General features: G+C 49.3%; 1 protein-coding gene across 1 annotated transcript in view; it reads right to left on the reverse strand.

Annotated features, from left to right (window-relative positions):
* The window catches only part of LOC138398374 (RNA-binding protein 44-like), a 108,222-nt gene extending 86,811 nt beyond the window's left edge, over positions 1–21,411 (reverse strand). The window contains 18 exon segments of the mRNA XM_069492762.1: positions 114–501; positions 503–1,092; positions 1,094–1,275; positions 1,278–1,680; positions 4,341–4,360; positions 5,179–5,269; positions 10,363–10,921; positions 11,028–11,113; positions 15,100–15,281; positions 16,434–16,521; positions 16,618–16,750; positions 16,834–17,038; positions 17,174–17,259; positions 17,579–17,661; positions 17,759–18,130; positions 19,980–20,154; positions 20,783–20,895; positions 21,406–21,411. Of these exon segments, the coding sequence (XP_069348863.1) occupies positions 114–501; positions 503–1,092; positions 1,094–1,275; positions 1,278–1,680; positions 4,341–4,360; positions 5,179–5,269; positions 10,363–10,921; positions 11,028–11,113; positions 15,100–15,281; positions 16,434–16,521; positions 16,618–16,750; positions 16,834–17,038; positions 17,174–17,259; positions 17,579–17,661; positions 17,759–18,130; positions 19,980–20,154; positions 20,783–20,895; positions 21,406–21,411 (3,762 nt within the window).
* Between the last annotated feature and the right edge of the window lie 1,324 nt (positions 21,412–22,735).

Raw genomic sequence — 22,735 nt, forward strand, 5'->3', positions numbered from 1 at the left:
AGCATTTTCTCACAAAAGCCTCAATATAATCAATGAACCAAAAACATTTGCTAGCATATACTGTCTCTTTATAAAGTCAAATAAAATTTTGTTATTAATCATATTGATTTTACCTTGCTTAGAAAATTTCCATTAGGTTTTAAACTGTCAACTGAGGGAGATGTTCCTGATCTTTTTATCACGGCTATCTGAGGATCTACACAATCTTGACCCTATGACCACTCTGTATTACAAGCCACACTTCTTTGTTGCTCTCTTTGCCATGTGCCAGGCCGTTTTTTATTCATCATTGTAACCTCTGTGTTACTTGATGCAGACGCTACAGAAGATCTTGCACTTGCTGCCCTGCTGGTTGTGAAACAAGCCCTAAAATCAGTGCTAACATCCACAGTCTGATTAATCGTGACTGTGCAACCTGCTGCATCTGTCACTGATTTAGGATTCATCCCCTCCATATTGTGAAGGCACGTTTTATTTGTGGCACTGCTACTGGCAACCTTCTTCCATTGCCTGAATATCCCTGACTGTCACCCTTGGTGGTGTATTAGAAAAATCTAAGGCTGGGTCAGGGGTGTTGTGTACGCTTTTATAATGTGAATATTCACAGGCAGAAATTACTGAATCATCAAAAACAGAGGTCCAGGAAGTTTGACCATCTTTACAGCGTTGTGGTAATGTCTCTAAAGCTCTGTCTTGTGGTAATGTGCTAGAATTTTTAAGGTGCTGTAATATTTTGCTCTCAACAATTGTATTTCCACAAAAATCTTTACTTTCAGTTATTTGAGATTTCATTTTTTCAGTATAAATTTTAGTTTTTAATGCTTTTTGAGGGTTCAAGAATCCACTCTTAGATTGAGATTCCTGGTTTCCAAGAGAACTGCTTGTTAGCATACTGTCATCAAATACTGTGTGGTACATTAAATTAGTCTCTTGTTCCTTACACTTTTCATAATATTCTCTTAACATGACAGAATTCTGAAATTTGGAGACATGCGGTGAATCTTCTTCTCCATAAACATCAAGTGAACCTAAAGAAAAGATAGAATCACTTTCCAATTTAACATGGTTAACTTCTAGATTGCTAGCACGTTTGTTTAAATTCATAACCTGAATTTCTTAATTCAACAACTTTCAGATTAGATATACTTAATGTTTTTGTATGATTAAAACATAAATGGTTACTTATATATTCTTGTTCTTCTGCACTGTGATATTCCTGCTGTGAATCTTCATCTGTATCATGCTTTTGCATATCTTCAACAGTTTCTTTATATTACCATCTGAAATCTTGTACATTCTTTCCAAGTCAACAGTCTTACTACCTTGATGTTCCAAAATATCAAAAAACAGTTCCTTCCTTTTCTGCATTTCAGGATCTAATTGTGAACTTAAAAGAATAAGACTTTCATGCTTTAGTTTTGACTCTGTATAATGAATAGAGTATGTTTCATTTAAGGAAGCATAGTCAGTACTGTCTTCAGACTCACTTGACTGAGACTGAGTACTCTCTCTGTTAGTATCTTGACTCACTGAAAAAGATGGCTCCAATAAATCTATTTTGTCGATGTTGCTGATTTCTTTGTCATTAGCTCTTTGCTCTAGTGCCAAAGAATCCCAGTCATAATCAGGAAAAGTCAATTTGACTTCATAACAACCATTGGAAGATAACAAATTTTCTTTCTTAAAGGTTTATCTGATTTTAAAAAAAGGGATAAAATGTTAACAGCAGCAACATTACGTAACTTAAACACTAAAAAACCTTAGATACCATCTGGTCCTAGCTTTTCCCAGTACACAAATACGTTGTATGTTATCCATGACAAATATCCCTTATAGTAGCTGTTACGGACTGAACTCTGCCTCCCCCCGCCCCCAATTCTCAGCTTCATATATTGAAGCCCTAATCCACAATGTGATGGTATTTGGAGCTGGGGCCTTTGGGAGGTAATTACGTTTAGATGATTAGCACCCTTGTACGGGACAGGAGAGAGCTTCCTTCCCCTCTCTTACGTGAGGACACAGCAAGAAGGCGGCCATCTCCAAGCCGGGAAGAGATCTCTCACCAGAACCTGACCACGGGGGCACCTTGATCTCAGACTTCCAGCCTCCAGAACTATGAGAAAATGAACTTCTGTTGTTTGAGCCACTCAGCCATGGTATTTTGTTATGGCTGCCTGAGAAGACTAAGATAGTAGCCAAGATTCTGCTTGAATTTTCAATGGCAAGGAGTTGACTATTTATAGGAGTTGACTCTGTTTGTAGGCAGGTCTAATAAGAAACTTTTTTCTTATAAAATTATTTAATAAATCTTTGAGTGCTCCTAGTGCCAGCCCCAGGCATTGCAAAAACAAAGGAAAAGAAAACAGGAGTGCTGCCCTCAAATGCTTACGGATTTTGTCAGCGTCACAAATAAGCACACAAAAACGTACTAAAGATAAAAGTGCTGACAGAGCAGGTAAATGCTTGAGAAGAAAGAAGTAGATTTCAGAGAAACTTTCTATTTAAACAATGTTTTGAAACAAAATAGACAAAATCCTTTTAGGCAGATCCAACAGCAAGTAGTTAGCTGTGTGAAAGGAAATTCTAAGTTAGCTTGTCTGGAGTGACAGAGCTCGATGGGAGTGACAAGACCTGTGAACTGAAAGAAGCCTTTTCTGGTGTGCTAAGGAGCAGGGGCTCTTATTCTAAGGCAATGGAAGACCACCGACAGCTCCTTCAATGGGTAATCATGTGACTGGAATTGGGATACTGGCAACAGGAAGAATGAAGGCTTGCAGGAGGAGAGTAAAGGCAGGTAGACCAAAAGAGTGCAGAAGTGAGACTGAAAAACACACTGGTATAAAAGTTCCACAACTGACCAAGTCTTGGTGACTGATTGAATTGGCAGTGAGAGGAAGAGAGATATCAGTAGTTTTCAAATATTTTTTTGACTAAGATCACAATTTGAAACACATTTTATATCATGACCCAGTACAAACATATGACAATATATGTGTATGTAAGTAAAAGGAAAATTTTACAAAACAGTAATTACTCCATTTCCGATGTGTTCTGTTATTTTCTATTTTATTTCATTTCATTAAAAAAAAAAAACAGATCACAATCAGCTAAACTGATTTCATGACTCACCAATTGGCCGCTACCTGCTTAATCATTCCCAGATAATACTATGGTTTGCAACTTGGTACTATAGTTCAATGGGAATACTCATTGCTAAAGAGATAGAGACTTTATGAAGAACAGATTTAGAGGGTAAAGAGGAAAAGTGAGGAGGAGGGGGAAGATAATGAGTTCAATTCCAGACAAGTGAACTTTGAGGTCAGTGATAGAACACCCAGATGTAAATGTCCAGTAAGCTGTTATAAATATGGGTTGGAGATAAGAGATCTATTTAGGAGTTCTTTATACATTCTAAATACTAATTCTTTTTTTTAATGTATAATATAGTGAATTTTCCTAGTTTATTATTACCTTTTACTTTTTTTTTTTTTAAGAGACAAGGTCTTGCTATGTTGCTCAGGTTGGACTTGAACTCTTCAGCTTAAGCTATCGTCTTGCCTCAGATAGCCCTACAAGGCAAGTGCCATAGCACCTGGCTTAAACTTTTTATAGCACTTTTTTATACCAAAGTCTTTGAGATTACTTAGTTAAATGACTTGGCCTTTTCTTTTATGACTTCTGGGTTTTGTGTCTGGCCTTCCCTACCAAATAATTATAAACAAATTCTCCTATAATTTATTCCAATTCTATGTGTTTCTGTATGTTTAACACTTCTTAGCCTTTCTACATTATGTAGAATTTATTTTTCTCTCTAGCATAAGGTAGCAATCTAACTTAATTTCCTTCCAAAATGGATAGTCAGTTGTCCTAACACCATTTGCTAAATAATCCATTGTTTTCCTTCTGAGTTGAAACAGCATCTTTATCATATCCTGCAATCTGTTTTTGTTTCATAATTTTCTAAGAGTCTATTTCTACTTATTCTGTTTCATTAATTATCTTTTGTGTAATAGCATTATATTGTTTTAATTATTATAACATCATAGGATATTTTTATATCTGGTAGGTTAAGCTTCTTCCTTTTTTGTTTTATTTATTTTATAGTCTCTCCCCCAAATTAAATTTTTTAAACTCATTTTTTTGGGAAACATTTTGAATCGGATGAAAAATCCTACTGATATACTGGGAAAGAGAGAGAACCATTATTATGTCCAATCTCTAGCAACCTTTCCTTAATTCCAACATTTAATGTATGAATAGAAAGTACACTGTTTGTTCCATTAGGGTTCATGGCTGATGTCTTCATTGTGTAATATATTCATTGTCTAATACTTTATCACTTTTAAATGGCCCTCTTTATCTTCTTATAATGATTTTTGCATCAATTATACTATATTAATACTTAAGATTAAGCATTAAGTTCATTTTTTTAAGTTCATTTCTTAACTTGCCTACCCTTTTATTTTAAACCTTCCTTTTCTGTTATAAATGTGTCTCATGAACAATATAGGATAGGATTTTTGTTTTGACCTACAATCTCTCTTTATAGTTTAAACCACAAGCCAGGCATAGTGGTGTGTGCCTACACTCCCAACTACTCAAGATACCAAGGCGGGAGGATCCCTTGAGCTGCAGTGAGCTATGATCACACCACTGCACTCCAGCCTGGGTGACAGAGCCAGACACCATCTCAAAAAAAAAAAAAAATAGTTTAAGCCACATGTATTTATGGGCACATAAACTTTGGTCACTTGCTTTTTATGTTCCTGCCATTTCTTATTTTCTTTCTACCATTAACAAAAAGAAATTTTGGATTTATGGGAAGAAAAAGAACACATATAACTTGTTAGGCAGAAGTCAACCTGCCCACTTTCCAGCTATTACTCAAGTGGAACTGTACCTGTCAACAGTTCTGGAAAGCCTGGCTGGACAGAAGCCCTGCTTCCTGCTCCCCTTCCCCTCCCTAAATCTTCCATTTCCCTGAAAGGTCTTGCCTAGACTGCCCATATCCACCAAAACTCACCTCAGTGAATTTGCCCAGTTAAAAACACACTGAATCTTACTACCTCATGGGAGAAAGGCTTAAAAAGTACCAACATTGGAGGGGGAACTCTTTGACACAATTACCTTTATCACCCCTTCCCACCCAGAATAAAGGCAGCTGGCCTGCACCCTCACCTTTTTGGAGGTTTCCTCCATTCCTGTGGTGGCCTTTACCAGAAGCTGTCTCCACCACTGCAGTGGCCTGCGTCACTCCAGGATATACAGTCTAGAAAAGTATAAATATTGAACTATTATTACACTTGACATTTAAAAAAAAAAAACTATTAGAAATACAAGAAGAATGGGATAAAGCAGCAGTTATAGTCAAAGATTCTAGTATCAGAGGGCTAATAAATAATAAAACTGGTAGAACATGAGTAACTTTTAAAAAAGTATGAACTGACAGTGACATAGAGAACAAATGCATTCTTTTAAAATTTCTAAGGAATATCTAAGAATCCACCAATGTGTTAGAGTCACCAAAAAAAGTCAAAAACAAAAAAAATAGAATCTTTATAATGTGACCCTATTTATGTCAAACCTAGATCAAAAATATTTTCAAAACAAATTGTACAATTATTAAAAACTAATGACATGATATATCCATACAGTGCAGTATTTTTCAGCAATAAAAAAGAACTACCAAAACATTACCTCATGGATTAATCTCAAAAACATTATGTTGAATGAAAGAAACCAGACAAAAGAGGTTACATACTGTATGATTCCATTTAAATAGAATGTCTAGAAAAAGCAAATTTGTAGAGAAAGTAGATTAGTGGCTGCCTGGGATGGAGGAGCAGGGGGGTGGTGGAGAAATTACCTATAAATGGGCATGAGGGATCTTATTTGGGTGATATAAATGCTCTAAAACTGATTTATGGTTTATGTGATGGTTGTACCACTTGATAAAGTTACTAAAAAAAAATCATTGAAATGAGTAAAATATACCTCAATAAAGCTATTTAGATGAGAAAGCCCAAGCTAGTCACTAAAAGGAAAACCAAGACACTCCAAGGGACACATGAATAGTCCCAAAGGAGACCAAGAGGAAAGATGTCCAGCCAACTCGCATCATTTTGAGCCTCTCATCCCTACTTATCTTTACTATCCATACTTCCAAAAAGCTGAGGTGTCTTCAATGGAAGTCTGGTGATCAGGTATTAGAAAGGTTCCTGGTGAGTTTGGGGGAAAAAAAAAAAGTTGACTTTGATTCCCAATGAACTATTTCAATAAACCATCCTCAAAAAATCATCTAAGTTCACTCTGTTCTATAATACTATGAGAAAACATTATAAAGCAGAAGATCTCATTCCATGCAGACAGCCTATCTAGCTTTGAATTCCGACTTTGGTACTGCCTAAGCAGTGTGGATTTTGATAACTGAAAAAAATTAATGACAATAAGAGCCAAGACTACCAAAACCTATGGGACATGGTCAAAGTTATCACCAAAAGAAGCCATAGATTTAGAGGACTGTTATTAAATCAAACTGGAATTAAGCCATCAACTCAAGAAAATAGAAAAGAACTAAAAATAAACCAAAAAGGTTGGGAATACAATTAGTTAAGACAAAAACAGAAGTGACAAATTTAAAAACAGTAAAAATGGTACCTAAAATCAAGAACTATTCTTTTAAAAGACTACTAGAAGTAGATAAACACCAGACAAATCTAAGAGAGGTCTAAAACAGAAATTAGTAGTGAGAAAAGGAGTGTGTTAACAAGAGATAAAGAAGTACTTTTAAAAACTAAGATTATCATGTACACCCCCGATGGACAACTTGAAAACTTAACAAAAAATAGGCAATTTTCTAGGAAAACAAATTTTTAAAAAGACTCAGAAACAGGTGAACAGAGAATCAACCATAGAAAGAACTGAAAAGACTAAAGATATATCCTGTAACAATTCCTATCAAACCTTCTTTGAACAAAGAGAAATGGTGACAGGCAACCTTAAAAACCGCTGGGCGGCATGTGCTTGTGGTCCCAGCTACTCGGGAGGCCGAGGTGGGAAGATCATTTGAGCCCAGGAGTTCAAAACTGCCACAAAAACAAAAACCCTAAAACAATAAATAAATAAATAAAGCATTGAAGGGAGAAGAGAATACCGACTTTCATGGGTATGTATTTATGTGTGTAAGGAGAAGAGGTTTTCCCTTTTTATTATTTATGTATTTGAGACAGGGTCTCACTCTGTTGCCTCGGCTAGAATGCAGTGGCGTCATCATAGCTCATTGTAACCTCAAACCCCTGGGCTCAAGCAATCCTCCTGGCTCAGCCTCCCAAGTAGCTAGGACTAGAGGTGCAGGCCACCACACCTAATTGTTTTAATTTTTTGGAGAGATGGGTCTTGCTTTGTTGCCCAGGCTGGTCTTGAATCTCTTGGTCTCAAGTGATCCTCTCACCTTGGGCTTCCAAAGTGCTGGGAGTACAGACGTGAGCCACTGTGCCCAGCCAGGTTTGCACTTCAAACAAGGGAGTCAAGGAACACTTCTCCGATAAGGTGAGACTTGAACAAACTGAAGGAGGAAGAGAGTCACGTGGCTATCTCACCAGTCAGGAGGCTAGTGTAATAACCTAGGCAAGAGACAGTGATGGCCAGGACCACAGCGACTGCAGCAGAGGAGGTAAGAACTGATTAGATCCTGGATCTACTGAGGTTAGAACTGAAAGGATTGGCCGGGCGCGGTGGCTCACGCCTGTAATCCTAGCTCTCTGGGAGGCCGAGGTGGGCGGATTGTTTGAGCTCAGGAGTTCGAGATCAGCCTGAGCAAGAGCGAGACCCCATCTCTACTAAAAATAGAAAAAATTATATGGACAGCTAAAAATATATATAGAAAAAATTAGCCGGGCATAGTGGTGCATGCCTGTAGTCCCAGCCACTCGGGAGGCTGAGGCAGGAGGATCGCGTGAGCCCAGGAGTTTGAGGTTGCTGTGAGCTAGGCTGACGCCACGGCACTCACTCTAGCCTGGGCAACAGAGTGAGACTCTGTCTCAAAAAAAAAAAAAAAAAAAGAACTGAAAGGATTTGTTTTTGTTGGAATGAATATGAGTTGCGAGAAACACATTAATTCTGAGATACATATTAGACATTCAAATGGAGAGACAGAGGTCTGGAAATCGGTGAAGTTAACTAGAGCTGCACTGTCCGGTAGCCACATGTGGCTATTAAGCACTTGAAATGTGGCCAATCTGAATTGAGATGTACTGTAAATATAAAACACACACCAGATTTCAAAGACTTAATACAAAAAAAATATAGAATCTCATTTTTATTTCATTACATGTTGAAATAATATTTGATATACTGGATTAAACAGAACATCTTAAAATTAATTCTACCCATATCTTTTAACCTTTTTTAATGTGGCTACTAGAAAATATAAAGTCATATATATTGCTTACATTATATTGCCACTACATAACACTGACTTAGTGATGTAAATTTGGGATTCATTAGAATGGAGATTTAAATCTATGACTTGAATATAATCACCTACTGACTGCAGAAAGAGAGAAGAGACTCAAGGATTAAGCACTGAGGCACTCCAAAGTCGGAAAAGGTTGAACACATGAAAAGGAACCAACAAAGGAGACTGAGAAGGAAGAATACGTGTAGCAGGGAAAACCAGTAGATGCAGATATGGAACAGTGGAGGACAACAGAAGAGGGTGTGCAAAGGAGGAGGGGATGACGATTGTGGGGCAAGATGAAGACTGGAACTCGTCACGGAATTTGGCAGCACAGGGGTCATTATAACCCACAGAAACCGACTTGGTCAAATGATGGGAATGAACGCCTGCTGGGAGGAGATTCACAAGAACTGGAGACAGAGAGTGCACACAATCCATTCAAAAGTGAAATGCAAAATTTCAAAAGGAAGATGCAAATTTAAGCCACCCAAGGTGCCACTTCACATTAGAATGGCTTTTAAAAAAAGGCTGATAACACCAGATATTGGTGAGGATGTGGACAAACTGGGACTCTTACACGTTGCTAGAGGGAACACAAATTGTTAACACCACTTTGGAAAACTGTCTCCAAGTTTCTAATGATGTTAAACATACACCTACCCTATTACCAAGCAAGTACATTTCCATTTTCAGGAATGAATTCATTTCTCTGGAGCATCATTCTTCGACACATTATCCAATAATGACTGAACCTCTATTTGCTAAGTCATCTGCTAAATGTTGAGGACATCCAGGTGATCCGTCTCTGCCGCTATGAAGCATAACAGGCACACGATTTCCAAAGGCAGGGTGGGAGGAGGGGAAGGGAGCATATAAATCTTATTATAGTGTCCCTTTCTCCAAACTTGCCCGATATAAGAGTCACTTGGGGAGCTCAATAGAAACACAGATTCCACAGTCTAAGGGTTAGTGAGGGCCTTTGAGAATGTCATTTAAACTGAGATCGGAAAGATGGCCAAGTCGGAGTTAGCCGCAGGAGGAAGGACTCCTTTAGTATTGATTTTGACAGAGAAGGCAAGGAGAGGAATGATACGGGACAACTAGATATGTCTTTTATATAAAAATGAACTTATCATCGATTTATATTCACTGAACTAGGAACCTACGTAGAGAAATAGTTTTCTGTTTTTAATGTTATTTTGCTTTTGGGTGAGGAGTAATGGAGATGATGAGTTCATTTTTATACATAAGTTCTAGATGCCTATAATACATACGAATGGAAAAGATACACAGACGTGAAGCTTAGTAATTAGCTAAACCGGAAGTATTCGACCCCCAATGGACCCAGCAATTCCACGTCTAGGCAGGAACCCATTTTTATTCTGTCCTTGGAGTTGTCATTTACCGAACCAGTCCCTCCAGTGTTCTCAGTCTCGGTGCATGGCACCGCCTGGGCCGGGCCAGAAATTGCAGGACCGCCCGTGGCACACCCCTCCCCCTCGCCGGGTCTTGTCAGTTTTAACCCCTGACTCTCACGGTATCCTGGCAACAGTCTCCCATTCGGCCAAAATGCTCTTTCCAAAGTGCTCATCTGCCGCTTCTCTCCACTGCTTGCAACTCAGCAAAGGACTGCCATCGTTTTCAGGCGGGTCACAACCTCAGTACATCCCGTAAGACCCACAGCGGTCCGGACTCCGCGTTAAGCGGGCGCTTTCGTCCCCGGGTGCTCGGGCGTCCCGCTTGCTGGGACAGGTCGGCACGTGCGTTCTCCCGCCGCCGCCCCCACCTGACCTTCAGTTCCCGCTCGGCCTTCGGACCTCATCGCAAACGCCCGCTTTCCAGGGAGACCTTCCCGGCCCTGCGCGCCGGCCAGGACCTTCCCCGTCGGGTCGCGCGGCCCACACCGGGGCACCGGACCGACCTCCCTCCTCCCTCGGGCCGGGCCGGGCCTGCGCGGCTCGGTGCGCGCACACAGGAGCGGGTTCCGTCCTGCCCCGGGGAAGCAGCTGCCCCGGAAAGACGGTCTCGGGCTCAGCGTGACAAGCTTTGGGGTGCAGGTCGCGCGGCGCCCGCGAGGCGGCGCTGGAGCCCTCTTGGAAGGGGCGCGAAGGTCCGAGAGCCCCGGGGCCGCCCGGGGACGCGCAAGGCCGCGGCCCCTCCGCACCTCGCCGGCCTCGTCCCCACCGCCGCTTGGCGTCCCGCGCGCCGCAGCCGGACGGGCCTCGGGGGTTCCCCGGCCACACGGGTTCACCGCCCCCGAGCTGCCCAAGCCCAGCGGCCGCGCCCTGCCCGCCTCGCTGCCCAGCTTCCCGTTCCGCATCCACGCCCGTGGCCCCTGCGAACAGCGTCGCCGCCGCCGCCACAGGCGAGGCGTCCACTCTCCACAGCCGCCTCGCGGCTACTAGCGCTGGGAAGGCTGCCGCGGCGCCCGCCGGGTAATGGCTGCCGGTGCCCCGCCCACCTCTGACAAGGCACGCTCCTATTGGTCATCACGAACAGGGCGACACCGTGATTGGCCGGGCGTGCGGGCGCCGAAGCGAGGAAGGAGGCCCCCATCTGGATTTTGCACGTTTGGCGGGAGAAGAGAGTCTGCGCGGCGGGCGGGCAGGCAGAGCCACCGGCGAAGATTTTCCCGCTCTGGTCTGGACCGCGGCTCTGCGAAGCCAACGTGCGACAATACTGGGGGGCGCTGCCCCTGCCGGCAAAGGACAAACTGCCCCCATGTGGGACCAGTGCGGGCCACAGCCCGCCGCCCTCAGTGGCCGGAGGGGGCCTGGCCGCCTTCCTTGCGGGGCTGTGTCCAGCGCCGCGTGGACCGCAGTGTTTGACGTAGCTTGTCCTGTGACCGTCTGGCAGAAATACCTTTAGCAGGGCCGAGGGGTAGGTGAGGTCAGTGAGGCATTTATTTGCCACGGATGCAAAATTTAAGGGGTTGCCAAAAACCTCAGACATCAAAATAAATAATATTATAGTGCATCTGTTTCCAAAAGTCAAAAGTAATGAAGAAAGATCCAAGATGAACAAAATATCCAAATAATTACTCCATTCCCATTTCACCCCCAGGCTCTAAATGGCTCCACAGGGCACACTGTCGTTATCTAAAATTTGACTATTTTGTTCACCATGGATTTTTTGCATTTTGACTTTTTAAGCAATTGCATTAAAATATTATCTGATTACTGAATTTTTTTGCACCCCCCCCTTATATTTTGTGCCTAATCGTCCCTGATAGCAGATTTAAACTTGCACAAAATGAACAATCCTGAAGGGATGCAGATGGCTTTATTTGGTTATTTGTCTCAACATGTGCTTTGTTGAAGAGTGAGGGAGGGCTCTTTGGATAAGTGGCAGTTGGACAAGGGAGCTGTAAGGCTATGCCCGCCCCCAAATTGTCCCCTCAAAGGAGGCTGCCTGTGAAATGCACTTCATTCCTGTGTTCATTCCCAGATTTGTAGTGGCCTGCCAGGGGCCAAGTGCTGGGCGTGGTGACTAGTGATCAGTCAGCACGGGTCTACCTGAAGTCACCTTGGGGTGACTTAATATACTTTACGGCAAGTCTTGCCAATCTAAGTTGCCTTGGAGTGCCTCTTAAAGTATAAGTCTTGTACTTTTGCAGCAGATTTAATTTTTGAAATCACTGTATCATTTAAAGTCAGTATCAGTGGATGAAGGGGTGGCCAGGGCAGCAGCATGTTGTTGTGACGTGCTCAAGCCCAGCGGCCGTGTCCTCACAGGCCAGCGCTTCACAGGGGAATGAAGTCTGGCCTGTGTTATGAAAAGGGCTTCAGGCTGAGGATCACATTAGGCTGGACACTCTCCCCTTATCTGGGCAGATGGCACCAAGAACAGGACTTGTAGTTCTGGGCCATGGTGACCCTGGAAGGGGTGGCTCTGGACGTGTGTCCATGGGAGGGCAACCCTGATGCCAAGACAGCTGGAAACCACGTCCTACTCCAGGCCCTGGACTCTTCTCCTTTGGCTGCTCCAACACAGTGAGAATTGTTAGGAATTTCTTTCCTGCGCTGCACATAAATTTGTCCAATGCTCATCCCACTGTTGGCCTATCTCTATGCTATTGGTAAAACACAGAAATAGTCAAATCTTTCTTTCATATGTCAGCCTTTCAAGCTATTGAAAGCAGTGACACGGCCATCCTTACGGAGGATGATTGGGATGTGGGGATAGAGATAGGATGTTGTGCCACGAGGGGACAGGGGCCCAGACATACTGAGCACCGACATCACATGTGTCACCAGGTTGCCGGGTAGGTAATCTGTGCCGGTGACGCTGTTGCTTGCAGGCAAGCCGCTGAGCAGGTGGCAGGAGGGGGTGCGGGGGTGGGCGGGGAGAGCGCTGGAAGGGAGGCGGTTTTAAAGAGGCCAGGCGGACCCTTTGCAGGGAAGACACTAAATCTCGTGTTATGGTGGCAGGTGAAAGAAACATACCCACTTAATGACCTCAGTCGTTTTAGTGTAGCCGTGAGCTCCAGTGCCCAGTTGTGTCTTCCTCTGGCCGCCACCCCCGCTTTTTTTTTTTTTTTTTTTTGACAATGACTCTGGACACTGACCACTGGCCCTGGGGGCGTGGACCCCTGCTCCTCTTCATCTGACTTCCCTGTATCCGTGTTCGCGGCCAGCGGCTCAGCCTCTTCTGCCAGGCAGTTCTACCGTGTCCATGAATTGAGTTGGGGTTGACATTGTTTTGATGTAAAGTTTTACATTTTTAAGAAATTGATCAGTCTGTGATGTCAGTAATCTTAGAGATTTTTTTACCCCATTCCGAGTTCAGAATAATCATTCACGTAATCGTTTTTACTTACCTTTTGTTTTACATTTAATTCTTTTGCTTGTAATTTTTAAATATCCTATTATAAAAGTTACGTGTTTAATGTAGAAAATGCAGAAGAATATGAAGAAGTGGAAATCTCCTATAATCCTACTTCTCACAGAGCCTTATTTTGGATGTTTGAGGGAGCTATAGAGAGAGAGAAACCACCCAGATCTCCCACACGGACTGTGATGTCCCTGTACATATTTAACCTCTCTATTCAGGAGCTGTTACAACTATTGTATTCCACAAACACCTGCTGAGGTCTTGCTGTGTATCAGGCAGGCCACAGAGTGCAAAGCTTCTTCTCAAGGAACATACAGTCTGAGAGCAGAGAACATATTACTCTTTTACTCTTTTTTTTTTTTTTTTTGAGACAGAGTCTCACTCTGTTGCCCAGGCTAGAGTGAGTGCCGTGGCGTCAGCCTAGCTCACAGCAACCTCAAACTCCTGGGCTTAAGCGATCCTCCTGTCTCAGCCTCCCGAGTAGCTGGGACTACAGGCATGCACCACCATGCCCGGCTAATTTTTTCTGTATATATTTTTAGCTGTCCATATAATTTCTTTCTATTTTTTTAGTAGAGATGGGGTCTCGCTCTTGCTCAGGCTGGTCTCGAACTCCTGAGCTCAAACGATCCGCCCACCTCGGCCTCCCAGAGAGCTAGGATTACAGGCGTGAGCCACCGCGCCCGGCCGTGAGAGCAGAGAACATATGAGTGGCTAAAATGTGTGGAACAGACAGGATGCACAGAAGGGTGACAACATTTACAGACAACTGTTTGAGGGAGTGTTGACAAAGTCTCCACAGCATGAAGCCGCACCCTGGGAATCCTCAGGGAATGCGATGGGAAAATAAGGTAGAACTAAATAGCCAGGTGCCCTTTTGAGCAAGGCTGGGTGGTCCCACCACAGGGACCCGTCTTCCCACTTTTGTACCATTGGTAACACCTGCTGGGAGCTCACTCACTGTCTTTTATCAAAATTACCTAGTCTAGCGGCAATGTTGCTGTGGTTTTTTAACTTCCAGATTGTTGCAGCTGCTTTTTCACTCCTGAGCTCGTAGCGAAGGAATAAATACTTGAAACAGTGTTCAGAGAGGAGGAGAGACCAAAATCTAAATGAGAAAATGGCCTCCTCAGCTAAGTTGCTCCCTGTATTTATTTCCAAGGACACACGCAAACGGTCAGGGCTGCTTGCTACTTCCATACAGGTCATCTGTTTCTAGTTGACTTTTCCACACAGCAAACAAGCAGCTTCAGGCAGGTGTCTTCGCCTGACCCTTCATTCACCTGCTCACGTTCTTTCCATCCACCCATCCTTTCTTTCTTCTAGGCCCAGCCCCCACATGTCCCCGTTTTTATTTAAAATTAGAGATGGGGTGTGAGTAGGAGATAGATGTAAGCTTCAGCCAGTGACCTCTCAACGCCATTATGAAGAGACATCAATTGGCGGATCCATCCTGGAAAATAAGAGACAGAAAGTGACAAGACCAAGCACGACCAGTTGCTAACATATTTTTGGGTGGTCATGGGAATGCACCATGTTGTATTATGTAATTTGGTAACACACAGGATTAGAGGAATGATAAACTACTGATACTGTGATATTAAGCCAGTCTGTTCCACTTCTCTGCCAGGGACGTGGAGGCAACCGTCCTCCTTGTGAAGTCATCGGTAGACAGAGGGATCTCCGAGTCCCACCATGTTAGGGGCTTAAACACAGGCGGGTTTAAGACATTGAACCCAGTGAACTGTGGCTGTACTATCCGGGAGAAATAAAAGGAGAAGAAGGCCGCAAAGGAGCCCTCGGGGTACCTGCCTGCTATTACGGGCAGCAATAGCCAAATACGCCAGGAAAGTGTTCCCCAGGTAGGAGGAGCCCCCAGCTGTGTCATCATAGCTGAGGCCTGTGTCTCTAGCTGTTTCAGTTGAGCCCACGTGATCCTGGGCGCCGTCATGGTGTTGTGGGTCTGTCACGGGACCCCCATCAGCCGTGGCTGGAGAGAGAGACATTTCATTGTGGAATCCAGCTCATGACGTGGGCAAACGTGTCTGGAAGGGAACCACTCGGGACCTGTAGGAGTTTGAGCACAAACATATCCTCTTCCCCAAGTTAACTCCATTACAATCAAAGGCCAATCTCTTGGAATTAAGGACAGCTGGGGAAGACCGGGTTGTAGCGGTCCCAGCAGGACTGTAATAGCATTAAGAGCTCTCAGGTCCTGTAGTAAACTTCACTTATTGTTCTTTTTAGGTGTGACGAATACAGGATTTTGTGAAACTCAGAATCCAGTCAAGGTTCGGGCTTTGTGTTGGGGTCTCCGGGTTTCCTCGTCCAGCACAACACTCGCCTGCCTTTGGCTGGGCAGCTGCTGGTGTTTCTTTGACCACAGCGACTCTGAAGCGCCAGTCCCATGTCTCGCTCCGATTCTGCTGTCACTGTCACCCCGAGAAGGAGGCCGCCCTGCCCCCCACCCCTGCTCCATCTGGGTCTGTCCTTTGGCACCGCATGGGTGCGTGGCGTGTGGGCTTCCTGTGGCCGCCCCGACAGAGCCCTGCAGACGGTGCCTTCAACGGCGGACACTGTCCCAGTCCTGCGGCCAGGGTCAGGGGTCAAGGCACTGCCAGGGCCATGCCCCCGAAGGTGGGCAGGAGTCTGAGCCGGGCCCTCGCCGTGCTGGCACCGGAGTCCCCCCGGGGCTGCCTCCTGCGCAGCCCCCTTCTTACGAGGACGCCAGCGTTGGCTCAGGGCCCGCCCTAAGCGACCCCATCTTAACTCGGCCATCTCCAAAGGCCGTGTTTCCAAGTGAGGTCACATTCACAGGTGCCGGGGTTATGACGTTATGCACGTGGCTTTTTACTAACGTGCTGTTTTATGATCCCTCGGGCTCTTCTTGCGCGGCCCACTCTGAGCTCTTACCTGCTTTCTGGCCGGCGAGCCCTGCTCACCTGTCTCCCCGCCCTCCGTCTGCTGTGCTGTCCCTGCTGCTTTGGGACCTGTGTCCCGGCCTGTCTCCAGCCGGCTGCTTTGGGACCTGGGTCCCGGCCTGTCTCCAGCCGGCTGCTTTGGGACCTGTGTCCCGGCCTGTCTCCAGCCGGCTGCTTTGGGACCTGTGTCCCGGCCTGTCTCCAGCCGGCTGCTTTGGGACCTGTGTCCCGGCCTGTCTCCAGCCGGCGGCGCTCCGGCTCCGCCAGCCGCACGCGGTGGTCACTGGGGGGCGCCAGCGCCATTGGTGCCTGCAGGGACCCAGGCGGGCTTGGGAAGTGGCCGCCGGGCCCTGAGCGAGGCCAGGGTCCGGGACGGGAGCGGGCGAGCGGTGCCCTGCGGAGGACCTGAGCGGTGGGAACCAGCGAAGACGCAGCGAAGGCGGGAGGAGCCCGCGGCGGCTCAGGAGCGCGGGGGCCGCTGGCCCGGTGCCGGCCCTGTCCCGAGCAGACGCGAGCCCCGCCACCCGGGTCTGTTCTCCTGCAAAGGGCAACAGGCTCCACCATGGTCCGCTAGGGCGCGTCGTAGGGAAGGGATTGGACTCTGCTGCAACTTCGTTTCGCCTGGAGAAATCGCCTCCCTGCGAGGCCGAGCTGCGGCCGGAGGCGGCGGGACCGGGCAGGCGAGTCTGTGCCGAGCGCGCGGGGAGGCCGCGTTCTCCGCCGCGTTCCGGCCGGAGCCCCGTGCGCTCAGGCACCGCTCGGCCCTGCGGGGTCGACACGCGCCGTCCCGCGGGAGAACAGCTGTGTGGCCCCTCCGCTCCCCCTCCTGCCAAGCGGGGCGGGGACGGTCACGGGGGTGAGGAGGGCGACGGGCGTGTGTCCGGCTTTTGTGTTTACTAAACACAGATTGTCGCCAGGGAACGTCCCAGGGTGGCTGCCGTTCTCTCAGTCGCCCCCAGACCGAAACGTGCAGGGGGCAGGCGGCTCTGCTGGTGGCAGGAGACACTGCTGCTCTCGCCTTTGGCTGCTCGCCTGAACCTGACTCTCCTGCCATAAAATCGAGTGCGAAAGTCAGAGGAAATTGAGGGTTTGGTGCCGTGTCACCTCATTCCCGGGCTCAGAAAGGGTTGCCGGAGTGTGTGACAGAGGGAGGGGCTAGCTAGGTCAGTTTGGACAAAATGTAGCTGCCTTAAGGTCACCCGCATCAATCCTGTGCTGGCGCTTGTCACCAGAGCACGACCCGCATCAGAGCGTGCTGTGGGGGATGAGCAGGGCGCATGGGTACATGGTGACAGATGTGCTTAAACTTTGCTCCTGTGTGAACGAGCTTCGTGTTCCAGAGGAGATGTCTAGGAGGAGCTTCTACCCTGGAACTTCAGGGGTCCCTGGGAAGCCGAACCCCTTTGTTCCCAGGCGGACACTTCGAGGGTGGCCTCGTGGCCACAGCACCTGCAAGTTTGGGGACAGGATCAGGAAAAGGGTGGAGGGCATCTCGGCCAGGTCTGCCTAGCAGCCCAGGTCAGGAGAATCTGGGCCTGTCCAGCACCCTGAGCACCTCCACTGTGGGGCCCAGATGGGCCTCGCCGTCCCGACTGTCCCTGGGTGGTGCCCGAGAGCTGCCCTCTCCTGGTGGTGGCTGTGTGCAGTCCAGAGAGGGGCGAGGAGGTTGGAGGAGGTGCAGGGCTTGGGTGTCGTTCTCCTGCTCAGCCTCACTACTGCCCAAGCACTCGGTCCCCCCACCGACCTTCCGGTTTCCAGCAAGGGAAATGCTACTCTGGCCGCGCAACGGGAGGAGCCGCACCTGGGCCACAGTGCCCATCACATGGTCTTCCGCTGCCACCACTAGTGTCCTACGGCTCTGGACATGGTCCCCGTTTCCCTGGTAACCACACAAACGGGGCGCGTCCCTCAGCTCAGCCTGCAGGCGGTGGGCACACGAGGACTCATGTGCCAGGATGCTGCTCAGTCACAGCAGTGCCAGCAGCTGCGTCTGGCCCTGGTGACCCCCTGGCCCCACTGACCACCCGGCCCCACTGACTGTCCCAGCCCGCCCTGCACCCTTACAGGAACCACAGCCTCAGTCTGCTCCTTGGCTCCACGGCAGCGTGGGGACAGCACACACCCCTCTCCCAGTGTGGTGGGGTCAGGTTGGCCATGGAAAGGGACCAAGGTCCTTCGTGTGGCATTGGGGGGCCTGGTCAGTCCTGTCCTCCATGTGCGTCCCCCAGGGCCCTGGGCCCACACTTGGAGCGAGGAAGAGGCAGGGACGCCCAGGACGTGTCCACTGAGGCAGTGGGTGGCTGCGCTGGGTCTCGGTCAGAACTGGTTTCCATGCAGGCTTGTTGCTGTCACTGCAGCTCCTTATGGGCCCTGGTCAGGGAAAGCACCTGCATGAAAACTGAAGCCCCACAGCCCCTGGGTGGCTCTAGGTCACGGCCGAGTGTGACAGGCCAGGATGGTAGATGCTGAGCTCCGACTGCAACAGAATCGGTCAGAGAAGCACGCGGAGAAGGGGCTCCGTCAGGATTGGCAGCAGTCCCCTCTCCCGGCTCGGGACCTGCCCCACTGTGGCCCTTTCTGTTGAAACCCTGTAGAGCCTTTGGCACAGAGCCAGCGGCTTCCTCCCCTCCCCTGGGAACAGAGGAGAGCTCTGTGCCCCAGCACGAAGCCCCGGCCACACCGCAGAGGGACCCCATTGAGCCCCCAGCTCAGAGGTTGGACCAGGGCAGCCCAGGGTGACGTGTGGACCCTACGCTCTCCTCCCCTGCGCTCCGTCAAAGGGAAGGAGTGTAGGTCCCAGCTGGAGAGGAGGGGAGGGGGTCTCTTTACATCTGTGTCCTGGTAAAAGTTGCTTTTATGCCCCCCGCACGCCGGGCGCCGTGGGGCTGGTGTGTCAGTGGGAAGGGAACGAGCGCCAGAGGTGGAGGGACAGGCAGGGTGCACGGGGGGCGGGGGCCTTAGGGGCAGGCGGAGAGCAGAGGCAGCCAGGTCCCGGGGACTGGGCCCAGCCTGGTGACCCCAAGAGGATTCTGCTTCTGCTCAGAGTGGAACCACAGGGTGTGGGACCCGCAGTTCCCAGAGCTCCAGGGCCACCTGTCCCATGCTGGCTGCACTCTGCACCTGAGATGCTCCACTAGCAGCGGGCCCAGAGCTGACGGCCTGTTACACCTGCCCCCTTTGGGGTGGGAACTTGGAGGTCCTGAAGGTCACATGGGAAGCAGCCTGGGCTGGAACCAGAGGGCCTGACACCAGCGTCCTTCTCACTCCTTGATACCTGGCCACATCCCCCAGGAGGCAGAATGGGCACCTCTGTGCCTGGACCAGGTGTAGACACCTCACCTGTTGCTTCATGCCTGCTTCTGAGGACAAATTCAAGGACACCTGGAGGCTTTCCTTCCCTGAAGCTCAGAGACCCACACATGACTCTTGGGCTGGCCTGGGTGCTCTGCTGAGGCCAGTGGAGGCTCCCACACTGCTGGTGTTTGCGGACGCCTCCGCACCGGCTGCTTCCCTTAACGACGCGCTGGTCTCAAGAGAACGAGTCTTTGCAGCTCTCGCAGTGTCCGCCAGTCCCCTCCTGTCTTCTGCAGGGCGCTCGCCTCACGGACATCCCCAGCAGAGCCAGAGAACTGCAGGGACTGCGGGAGCCCCACGTGCTGAGGCTCTTCCTGAAGCATCGGTGCACAGTGGTGGTGTGGGGGAACGGTGGCAGGTGGCCCTGGAAGCAAGCACCTGCAGCCCTGTGTCCCCAGCATGGAGGGACAGACCCGGGACAGCAAGCCAGCCTGGAGCCTGCTGCTGCCGTTCTGGACATGGGCGATGAGTTCACAGGGACAGATACTGCGAGATGGGAGGACCGTCAGGGACTCAACCCAGCAGGGCTCAGTGGCCGGGGGTGGGGGTCGGGGTGAGGGTGGGCAGGCTGGCGTGGGGCCCGCTGCCCTTGGAGACGGAGAACAGCCCAGTCAGGGCGGCATACACTGATGTCAGGGTGTTTGGACATCGAAGAATAGATTTCCAGGACAAAGTTGATGTATTAGTTAGTTACTGTTAGTTGCAGTAAAACTACCCCAAAATGTAGCCGCTTAAAACTACACCTGTTCTGGCCGGGCGCGGTGGCTCACGCCTGTAATCCTAGCACTCTGGGAGGCCGAGGCGGGTGGATCGCTCGAGGTCAGGAGTTCGAGACCAGCCTGAGCAAAAGTGAGACCCCGTCTCTACTAAAAATAGAAAGAAATTATCTGGCCAACTAAAAATATATAGAGAAAAAATTAGCCGGGCATGGTGGCACATGCCTGTAGTCCCAGCTACTCGGGAGGCTGAGGCAGGAGGATTGCTTAAGCCCAGGAGTTTGAGGTTGCTGTGAGCTAGGCTGACGCCACGGCACTCACTCTAGCCCGGGCAACAAAGTGAGACTCTGTCTCAAAAAAAAAAAAAAAAAAAAAAAAAACTACACCTGTTCATTCCTCAGCAGTTTGCGTGGTCAGGAGTCCAGCACCGCGGAGCGGGGCCTTCCTCACAGGGTCCCTCATAAGGCTTCCACCAGGTGCCCGTGCGGTCACCTTCTCACCTGCGGGCGGGGGTCTGAACCCGAGTCCCCACAAGGCGGGGGCCAGTGCAGGTCCTCGTGGGCGGCTGGCTGGGCGCCACCTTCTCCTTCCACTCCGAGCCGCGTGGGCTCCCCTAGGGTGGGCGGCACCAGGGCGACAGCCCATCGGAGGGAGCGAGTGGGAGGCCAGAGAGCTCCAGCCAGGGCAGCGTGGTCGGTCTCCTGGGCTGCTCTCGCTCTCACCCCAGCACCGCCTCTGTGTCCTGTTCCTGGGGCTGCAGCCGCTAGGCCCAGCCCCCACTCCAGGGCGTGGGGCCACAATGCCTGAGCACCCAGGGTGGGCTGTTGGGAGCCACTGAAGCTTGGGGGACAGTCACCCCAGTGAGTCCTCAGCTCGGCATGGCGAGGACACAATCCCGTGGGAAGGTGTGTGCCACCCCGGGTGTGTGCCCAGCAGAGGAGAAAACCCGCTGGCTGAGTCGGGGAAACCCAGGGTTTCCCAGTCGCTGGAGCTGGAGTAAGCGTCCAGTCACGCTGGGGGACAGTCGCCCGGCTCAGCAGCGCTTGGCCTCAGGTTCCTGCTGGAAGGTCTGCAGTTTTGTGGCTGTCACTCACCCTCCACCTAATCAGGTCAACACACTGACTGCCATGTGAACTGCATTTAACTCAGGCTAGTTTTGAGCCCAGGTCTGTGTGAAGCAAAACCCTGCAGCTGGTTCACGAAAATCTTGATGTTCTCATTGTTACAACTGATACTGACAATGTAATTCAAAAAATGTGGGTTGAGTTGCATATAACCCATGCACAGAAAACAATAAAAAATAACAAATTAGAATGGATCGTTTAGTTTTAATAAAACACCACGGCCCCAGGGAAATTGTTTTTTTTAGTGTGGCAGTCAGGTGCTAAATGTTTCACATGGAACTTACCAGGCAGAGCACAGCATCCAGGAGGTTCCAGGGCGTGCTGACCATCTGGGTTTGATGGTACAAGTGCAAGTTTACGTGCTCAAGCCATGACACAGGTTCTGAGGGGCTGTGGAAGAAATGAGAGCCTGGGAGTTAATCAAGACAGACAAGTCAGGCCCAAGAACCTTTGCAGAAACCCTCCAGGCCCAGGCTGAGCTGCTGGCCGGGGCGCGGCAGCCCAGGGCCACCTCCATCTGCTCCCTGAGCTGCAAATAGGCTTCCGTGGGTGGCCCTCTTCACTATCTAGAGAAAATTATAAACCATCTGTTCTCACGTTCGTTGGTTTTTAGGGGAAGAAAAAAGATTGGCCTCGCCAGGAAGCACATGGCTGCAATAGGCACAGGCCCATTTTTACCAACATTGCTCCTTTATTGATAAGCACGTCTCATGTCCTGGGGTTCTTCTGCCCCCGCAGGACGCAAAGACCAACCTGGCGGCACTTTCCAGGGTCCAGACACCTCACGGGCCTGCGTCTGCTCTGCCACCAAACCCAGGGGGTCGGCCTGGCCTGTGCTGTCCACACAGAGAGCCGAAGAGTGGGGCCAGGAGCACTGCCGGGGGGGGGGGTGTGGAGGTGGAGGAAGATTTGATGCGAGTGATGTCAGCCGGAGCCGGGAGGGGAGGGCGAGGGCATCTGCAGTGGGCCACGTTTCGTGGGGCTGGAAGGCGTGGGGTCTGCGGGCGTCCTGCTGGAGAGTGGGCTGCTGGTGACGGTGGCGAGTCGCCGGGGTCCTGTGCAGAAGTTGGTCAGGTCTGCTCTTTGGGCTGCCCCGTCTGAGAGGCTGAGGTCCTGGGGAGAGAACAAAAGTGCCTTAGGGAGGGGTCACTTTGCAAGGCCGAGTGCACGAGCACCCGCAGGGGTGTGTGACCCGAGGACCCAGCGGTGTGGCCTCAGGCTGGTGGCGGCACCTGTGCAGCCAGCCCCACCCACACTCCTCTGTCCGCGCGTCCCCGGTGCACAGCACGGAGTGTCCAGACGTGAGGACCCCCCACCGGCTGCCCGGAC

Source organism: Eulemur rufifrons, chromosome 17, assembly GCF_041146395.1.
Source record: "Eulemur rufifrons isolate Redbay chromosome 17, OSU_ERuf_1, whole genome shotgun sequence".
Lineage (NCBI taxonomy): Eukaryota > Metazoa > Chordata > Mammalia > Primates > Lemuridae > Eulemur > Eulemur rufifrons.